Source organism: Nelumbo lutea, chromosome 2 (genome assembly GCF_056320005.1).
Source record: "Nelumbo lutea isolate HS-2025 chromosome 2, American lotus-T2T, whole genome shotgun sequence".
Taxonomy (NCBI): domain Eukaryota; kingdom Viridiplantae; phylum Streptophyta; class Magnoliopsida; order Proteales; family Nelumbonaceae; genus Nelumbo; species Nelumbo lutea.
Genome location: NC_142685.1, coordinates 28,930,414 through 28,939,618, shown reverse-complemented (window position 1 = coordinate 28,939,618; position 9,205 = coordinate 28,930,414). Strand labels below are relative to the sequence as shown.

Sequence of the window (9,205 nt, the reverse complement as noted above, 5' to 3'; positions counted from 1 at the left end):
TTCCAGTGTTGGAACCTCAAAGATACGATACGTATTGGCCGATATGGGTCGATACATAAAGGAATTTTGAAGCTTGCTATGAACATAACCATAGGAAGCTCTTTTTTTCTTTTTCCTTTTTCTTGGAATAAGTTATAGCAGTGTTTTCAAAACCGGATTGGATTGGAAAACCGGGAACTAGTAACCTGACGGGTTCTGTTTCACCCCAAAACCACTTTTGGCCAAAAACCGTTGATTTAGTTAGTAAATCCTTGAGTTATAGAAAGCTCAATATAGGAACAAGACGGAACGGAAGAATTCTGAATTCTATATGGACTCTTCGCATCAATAAAGAATCTTCCATGTCTTTTGGAACTCATGTCAATGGATTTGGTTTGGCATGGGACCTATGGATTTTAGCTCAATGCAAAGCTGAACAAATAAAATAGGATGCTGAACTCGATCCACCCGTCACTCACATAGCACATCTGTAGTGAATGACATATGGTCACAAGGCAAATGCTCTAACTGACCTTGGATACCAAATGCAACGTTGGGGCATTCACGGATCAGATGTATGGTTTCAGACATAATAAAAGATGATGGAAGTGGGATATAGACAAAGTCAGACACACTTTCGATGAGACATTTACAACGCACATTCTTCATTATCTCTAAGGTGGCGTTTGATTATACTTTTCAGATATATAGTAAAATCTGTTTATTTGGCTTTCTTTCACCAACAACCAACATCATCAAACTCCTCTATCAAATGGTATGGAATCTGGAGTACCAAAATGCCATGCAGATGTCAAAATTTTACTTGGAAGGTTTGTTGGGGTGGCATCATCACAAATGACAAGATAAAATACAAATACAAAGAAGAGGTACAAGTTGTACTCTGTAGCGCCCAGAAAATTTCCATCACTTGTTTTTCCTTTGCCCTTTCTCAAAAGCTGTTTGGTGTCATGCACAATGGGAGTCAATCCTGAATTTGTTACACAAAAACCTTTGCACGTCATTGTTGAGGAGTGGTGGAATTTCCTTCCTCTCAACAAGGAAAGTATACTTTTTTTGCACAATTTTGCATTATCATGAGCAATGTTTTAAAAATAGACCTAAAGGTTGAACCGTTTTTGCCTTTGAGTTGCGGGTCACCGGTTTGACCGGCGGGTCAAACGGTTCAGATAATGCCACGTCAAGGCAAATATGTATTGAGTATATATGTGTGTGTGTGTCTATAAATATATATTTTAGCAATAAATGATATATAAATATGTTTTAGATATGTTATATGTATTATTTTATATTTAATTTATGTTTTTTAATTCGGTTTTTAATTTTTTTATTTATAAAAAATATTAAAAATTGCAATTCGATGCCAAAAGAGGGTTTTTCACAAAAATAGTGGGGCAAGGCACCTACAGCCCCTTGGGACACAGATCTCGAAAAGTTACCCAAAATCCAAAAAAAAAAGCACATCAATCGGACATCGGAGTGCAAAGTTATGGCCTCCAAAAGTTTGCATGCATTAAGTGTACAACCCATGACCCGATCATCGGGTCGAACGGGTCAATGGTCAAAATGGATGGGTCAAACGATTCTTGACCAAGTCAATGGTTTTTAACCGTCCAACAGGTCTTGACTGAACCGGACTTAGAATCCTGGCCAGGTCAACAACAGGTTGAAAACATTGATCATGAGGTTAACATGGGATGCAAGAAACAATTGAGTGTTTCAGAATAAACACATTGATCCCCAAACTCTGGTTTTTAAAGCTCAGCATTACATGCCTTAGCAGGACCAACAGCAGCCGGAGCAATTGGACTTGGACCTAAATGTTGAGATTAATCAGGGTCAATCTCAAGAAGAGCTCGCAATTGAAGTGTTCACTGGTGGGTCTTTTGATCCTGCAACTAGTAATGCTGGTTTGGTTTTGTTATACTCTCCAATTAAAACTCCATTGTTGTAACAAAGGGTTAAAAAAAAGCCAAAGAAAGTTATGATGCAGAACGATGGAGCATAATCCAAGGTCTAAAAGCAGCACAACAGTTGGGCTACACAGCCTACACCTACACCAAGGTTAATGTATTTTTGATGCTCAAAGTATAACTGAGAAATTAGCTGACAGAGACAATGAGTTCAATTGGCTGGGTTGTATCTACCATCTACATAGAGCAAATCCAGAATAGTGTAAATACCATGGATCATGTTAAATTTGCACATATTAATAGGTATCATAATGCTTTAGCTCATATGTTAGCATATCATGCATGTTTTGATGAAAACGTTGATGCATGTAATCAGGAGGAAGTGATTTACCACATTCCCCGTAATGAATGAATTTTGTTGTTGATTGCCAAAAAATATGCTATATTTGCAAATATTTCAATACAATAATGTGAATAGGTCGAGTTTCACACAAGGTTCAAAATATCGATACACCATATTGGGCAATATCAGTAATGTTTTCATCCTTTTTTTTTTTATTTTTTTTCAAAACCAGTTCAGGGGGGGCAGTTAGGCTCCACCCCCTGAACAGGTCAGAACCCCGATACACCCCCTGTAGGGACATATCGGGAAGCCACTGGCACGATACGGGCCAATACATATCGATAATTTGAACATTGGTTTCACATGGGACATCCTCAACCCAAAAACCCAGCCCAACAAAGGCTGACCCAATCCTAACCTGATAGTGTTGGGTCAATGCGGGTATACCACTAAATCTGATTCATTGGCATCTCTGATCCAAACCAAGGGAAGCGGGTTCCTCTTCAGCTTAAATCCCTAAGCAACTACGGTTGAAATTGGCCAAGCACTAGACAGAAGTCAACAACAATTGACCGCGGAAAGTATGCTGTATGCACAACATACAAAGGAAAAGGCAAGAAATAGAAGACATTCGGTGAAGGAATGCCATCCTGAGAACATAGAAGGTGAAAAATATATATACCCATACCTTGATCTGCACAATACAAGATTTTCCATTTATCACAACTCAAGAAAATTTTCAGGTTACAAAAAATAAATCACCACTCTAAGTTTTCTACACGAGCCCCTAAAGATTTCTGTAGGAACAAATGCACCTCAAATTCAGAAAAAAGGTACTGTAGCTGGGAGTAAATTTTCTTCTACACATTTTTTCTGGAGCAAGGAGTCCATGACAGGAAAATTAAGATTCACAGTATACAATGCACTCATCTATCAGGAATCCCTGTATATTGGTTGTGCTGACCACTTCAGATGCAAATTCAGCTTTCCAGACCTAGCCCCATCTAGGGGGAAGCTATCTGCGTATTCTCCTTCTAATAGAACTCTAGTGAGTGTCAAGATGCATCTCCCCATATAGTCCTGCAAATGAACAAATATAGTTAATACTTAATAGTGGTAATGTTTAAGAACATCTATGACAAGGTACTGTCCCCAAGCCAATCAGGGGTTCTAAACAAATCAGTGTGTTTAACTTGAATAGCAGTAAATACTCTTCAAGTCTCCTTTAATACAATAAAATCCATAGTTGCCGAACCAGTTGATCAGTCAACTCAGGAACATTATGTTTTGCCAATATAATACAGCTGACCATAAATGTTCCACAGCCCACACTACCTAGTTCTAAAACCCTAAATAGATTACTACTAATATTACAAGAAACGATTCATATACCATTTATCCTCTCAAAATAGTTTTAACAAGGATATTTAAATATCAATATCTATTTAAGACCTACAAGATATTTGTTTTCCTAGTAAGTGCAACTAAACATGGAAAAATTTGCTAACAAAGAAAATATTCAAATTCAACTGAATCTTAGACAAGAAGAGTGAAATTATGAGATTAGCAGGATATTTTACCTTTCCAAATGTATCATGGTCCCAAACCTCCAATATTAGCATATCATGCAAAGCATCCTCCACAACAAAGTCAAAGGTTTGATTCCAAACTGGGTTGAGGGTTTCATTCACAACCTGAGAAATCAACATTAGTTAAGATGCTATCTTCATTGTTATAATCCACAAAAAGAATTTAGTTGAGATTGATGTATTAATGACCATCAACCACTGTGACCCCCATATAATTATGGCAGACTAGTGGGCAGTCAAGAAAACATGAACATAATAAACAAAAACTTGATCCAATTTTTCTTGATGGACAAACCAAGAATTACCCTAGTTTTGTTCTTTGTTTCGGTTTTCTTCATATGGAGAACAACATAGGGATCAGCCTTTCCCATCAAATCCACCACTGGCAAATCTTCAGCAGATATTACTGCCACTGAAAGAACTCCTCTCACGATAACCTCCTTTCTCTTTTGTGTTGCTGATCTTGTAATATCACCAACCTCAGTTCCATTAGCCCCACTCGTAAGGACCTTCTCTAAGGAGGTCATTGAGAACTGGGGAGCAAAAGGGTTTATAAACGTATTTTCCATGCCAAAAGGGCAATACAAAAGCTCCAAGTGAACCTAAGAAACAGAAAGCATGAGATAAATCATCAACAAAAACCAAAAGAAAATGATGTTAGAAGGAAATTTGAACTTTGTACCAAACTCATAAATAGAAAGGAAAGATTGCTAATAAGCAGCTTCCAACTCCCAAGAGATTTTTATGCTATTGGACTAATCTGAAAGTGAGTTTGCAAAATAATCATACGTAAAAAGAAACTGCAAAAAACCCTTTATTAGCTGAAGGGTTTGTGTTTTAACTGTTTTATGTGTGGCTATAAACTACACCATACTCATCATAGATTTTTGTTGACTTTACACACTCAGCTGAGTTCTCTTCTCAAGAATCTCAAAAATTCTAATGAGAACTGATAGTCTTCTAATAGAGAAACTCAAGGACATAACCTAACCTGGAAGATAAAACAGTTGCTGATAAAGATGAAGGAGATTACTGTTATAAAAAAGAAGAAAGAGAAAAGGAAAAAAAAAATCTAACCTGGAAACATAGTTAAACTTGGTATGACTAAAGACAACGAATAATCTTAAACTTGATCTATAGACAGTGAGGGAAAAAGTCTCAACGTTCAAAAATGAAAACTGCATGCAGCATGGTAACCTGGCAATTCTGGTATAAGAGTATCTCGAAATAACTATGGAACCATGCCAACCATTTTTTTAGGCCCATAGGTTTTGGAGACCCCACAAAAGATGCCACAAGGGTCATGGTTGTGTAAATAACTCAATTTCAGAAGCTTAGTAAGCAAAACAGAAAAAGAACAAGGGTGGAGCCACTGTTTAATTTAAAGTAAGAGAGAGGTACAGTGAAAACAATTATGGAAGAATGGACAGATTTCAGGGATGACTAAGAAAAGGGAGAGTTTGATGGTCAACCATCCCTTTGGCAATCTTTTGGGCTTTATGGGTTGAAAGAAACACTAGGAGTTTTGAGCAGAAATCTTCATCTGAAGCAGATGTGATCAATATGGTGGTTGTTCTTAGAGATTGGTTATCTATTCATATTCAATTTAAATATGATATCGTTTCTACTTCTTTTTGAGGATGGAATTTTTTTGAGGTCCTTGTATGGGTTTACATGTACAGCATCTCATTCTACTGGACCATACTTCTTTTGATTTAAGAGAGAGAGAGAGAGAGAGTAGAAAAACAAACAAATAAATAAATAAATATCTCTTTACACTTCTATTTTTTTCTTTCTATTTCTCTTCTTAAAACCCTTGGATGTTTTAAACATTATATATATATATATATAGCGAGAGAGAGAGGGAGAGAGAGAAAGAATTGAAACATATAATTAAGATGTAGAAACAACAATGATATTATAATAAGGCAGGGTGCTACACCTTGACAAGGGTGCTACACCTAATCATCTAGGAAACACCTTGACAACTATGATAATGATAATGCTTTTTTACCTCTGCCAAAATATAAGACCTTTATCTTTTTACTTGTAAATTCTAATACAAAGAAAACATAATCTAAGCAGTAATCTCTTGGCTTTTTAGGCATAGCACATTATTGTACATCCTAAACACATATTTATACTAGAATAAAATTTTGATTACTCTTTCAAAAGAGTAATTGTAACTCCAAGCAGAATGAAAGATAACTAACATTCTTTTTTGATAAATTAACCAATAAAATATCATTGCTCGAATACTGGAAAAGGAAAAGAAAATGATGCATTTAATTTTCTCACCTGACCCCTATTTTTATTATCTCTCTGGATTTCCAAATCTTTGACCAATTTCAACCACACATCCTTCACTTTACCAGGCTCAAGACCATTTAGCGGCAACTGAGCACATCCAATGAATTCAGATGACTGAACTCCTTCATTATCGAAAATTTTTACTACTAAGTTTTGAGTAGATGCATCTTCAACTATAAACTCAAAGTGTTCATTCCAGATTGGATTTAACTGGTTGTTCTGAAAGAGGAACAAGAGAAGGTATTTGCATTATTAAACTGACAAGAGGGGAAAAGAAAAAACAAACAGAAAATGGACAAAGAATGTAGAATTCACGAACAATTGTTTTGCTGGTTTTCATTCTGTCACGTAATGGGCGTATGTATAATACAGCATATGGATCAGATTTCCCAATGATATCTTTATTTGTTAATTCCTTGGCTTGAACAAGCTTCACATTTAACGTCCCAACAGGCTTTAACTCTAGATCACTAACAACAAAGTTACAGGTAGAAGTGTTAGCAATATAATAAGACAATATTACTGCTTACCTGAGGATTAAATATGTGCATCTAATGACTCAATGTGAAAACCATAATATTGATCAACCACAAATCTAGCTCACACAGTGGGCATTAATGGATGGTAGGACCAACATTGAGCTGCTCTGCCTAAAAGATTTCCTGACACAATTCAATGACCAAACAACATGATCATTACAAATATGCAGGTTCCCCACAATTTTCCTCCTCATATTCCCAAAAAGAATAGATTGGATGATTTCAGTCATGACTGACATGTAGAACCTATTGCACACATCATACATGATACATGTCTTCCAAGAATATTGGTAGATGTTATAAATTTCTTTCATTTGGTCCACTACATAAGTAGTTCAACCTTGTTGTTAGAATGCAATACCTATAATCCCCAGGTAAAATAGGAACAACTTTCCGAACTGGCCATATTAGGGAATCCTCAATGGCATCACGAATTGTTCCCTGCATGAGTGGATATACTAATATCATTATACAAAGTATTAGATATCATACAAGCTTACACCTCAACAGATACAAAGCTCGAAAAAAAATCCAATTAACCATATATTCACCATTTTTTTGGTGGTTAAGCTGGTCAGAATGCAGCATGTAAGGAATTAATCCCTACCCATTTCTTTTTTTTATTTTTCCAACTAATACATAATTGCAAGGAGAATAACAACATCAGATAAACATAACTAGAAGATCAAAAACATTGTTCTGCAAAACTTATTAGAAAGGGATATTCTCATGTACCAACCAAGTTATTTTTTCTATTTTAAGTTCTTTTTCTATTTTTAGGCACAACTCTGTCCAGTATATACTAGAAAAGTTACTATAACGGTGAAAGACATTCAGTTGGATGGGAGGATATAAGGAGACATAAGTTAATGGGTTTAAGGGTGGGATGTGCTGATCACCTAGTGCAGTAAATTCAATTAATGCTTAGTTTGAGCACCTTGGGGGATACTCTTTTCTTCTGGCCTATACAAGATCTATAATAGGATAAGGGATTGATCCTTCATCAATCAGTTGATTAATCTACTTACCAAAACTTTCACATTTCTTGTTCCTAGAAATTTACATTGATGCAAATTTCTCTAATTCTTTTGTTAAAAACAAGTTCTAAAGGATATGAGCTAAGCTATGACCCTTCACATAAACTTACAGTGACCGGAAACTTTCTTGTCCTTCTATCAGATTTTCTCATACTGGTGGTTGCAACTTGGGTTGGTTCAGGTTGAGCAATTACTAAAATTTAAATGGGTCTGGTGCTGTGTGAATTCTTTTAGTTGGGTATCCGTCTTGAACCCCTAATACTGGTTACTGATCCATCTAATGTACAAAATTGAAGTTATAACAATCTTCAGACTTTGAGTTTCACTGTCAGAAATGGTGGAATGAGTTTTCTACACTGCATAGAAATGCTGGAAGGAGCTCAGCGTTGAGGTGAAAAAAGTTTATACTTAAAGAAAGTAAAATCAGAGGTAAGGTGTCGTTAAAGTACAGGAAGAAAGAGGGCTAATGTCTTTTTGGTTGGAGAGGTAATTGAATGGTTCAAAGGGTTTCTGGACATGGTGATACATTTAGTGAAAACAAGGGTGGAATATATTGTTGAAACTAGAGGGAAGAAGTTATTTTTTTATTAATAACTGTAAAATTCATCAATAGTATAGATGTAGCTTATGAGTACAATACAGACATACAAACAATGAGAAATAAATCTTCTTATCTCTCCTCATAGAAACTATTCTTGGTTTTACAACTGTGCCCAAAAAATTGATCTCTACCCACCCCTTGTTTACCAAGAGCACCAGCAAGGGAGTTTGCACTCCTTTTGACCCATCATATTCTCACTTCCATACTTCGTATGAAGCGTTTGAATTTCCTTTCATTATTATAACTCCACAGTTTTGCCTCCTCACCCCACAACCAATTTGGAGTCCCCTTCAATAAACATTTTAATGTTCAAAGATCTTTCCCTTTGTACCCCCTTCAATTAATGCCAAAACCTCTGTTACAGGCCCGTGAATAGGATCTCATCACAGGTCGGTCAACAGGGAGAACCTCTTGTTCCCCCTTGTTCCTCCCTTTTCTTGAGGTACCTATCTTGGCGCCTTAATGGTGATTGTCCAAGAGATCACCAACTCTCCTCTACTCTGTCTTGACTGAGAAATTTGATGCCTCTATTGAATATCATTAGCTCCTTTAAATAGGAGATTACAAGAAGATAAGAATCCCACTTTTAGGAGGACTCCTTACTGATCTATACTACTGAATTTAGATAAGAACACTGAACAGATAAGACTCCCTACTAGATAAGATAAGGCTCCCTACTAGATAAGATAGAACTGTATCTAGCTAGATAAGATGAGTACACTGAATTAGATAAGATGAGAACACTGAATTAGATAAGATGAGAACACTGAATTAGATAAGATGAGAACACTGAGTCAATCGCCCATTACTGCTGTTGTCCATTAAACCCTGAATTAATCACCCATTACTGCTGTTATTAGCGGCTGTAAAAGCATC

At 36.2% G+C, this 9,205-nt stretch overlaps 1 protein-coding gene across 1 annotated transcript in view; it reads right to left on the bottom strand.

The window, feature by feature from the left end:
* Positions 1 to 2,919: 2,919 nt before the first annotated feature.
* LOC148869484 (synaptotagmin-5-like) overlaps positions 2,920 to 9,205 on the bottom strand; it is a 30,308-nt gene continuing 24,022 nt past the window's right edge. Inside the window, exons 8-13 of the mRNA XM_088968937.1 lie at positions 7,053 to 7,132; positions 6,472 to 6,622; positions 6,141 to 6,371; positions 4,148 to 4,444; positions 3,834 to 3,947; positions 2,920 to 3,333 (exon numbers count right to left, since the gene is read on the bottom strand). Of these exons, the coding sequence (XP_088825063.1) occupies positions 3,187 to 3,333; positions 3,834 to 3,947; positions 4,148 to 4,444; positions 6,141 to 6,371; positions 6,472 to 6,622; positions 7,053 to 7,132 (1,020 nt within the window). The 3' untranslated portion in view covers positions 2,920 to 3,186. The remainder of the gene's footprint in view (positions 3,334 to 3,833; positions 3,948 to 4,147; positions 4,445 to 6,140; positions 6,372 to 6,471; positions 6,623 to 7,052; positions 7,133 to 9,205) is intronic.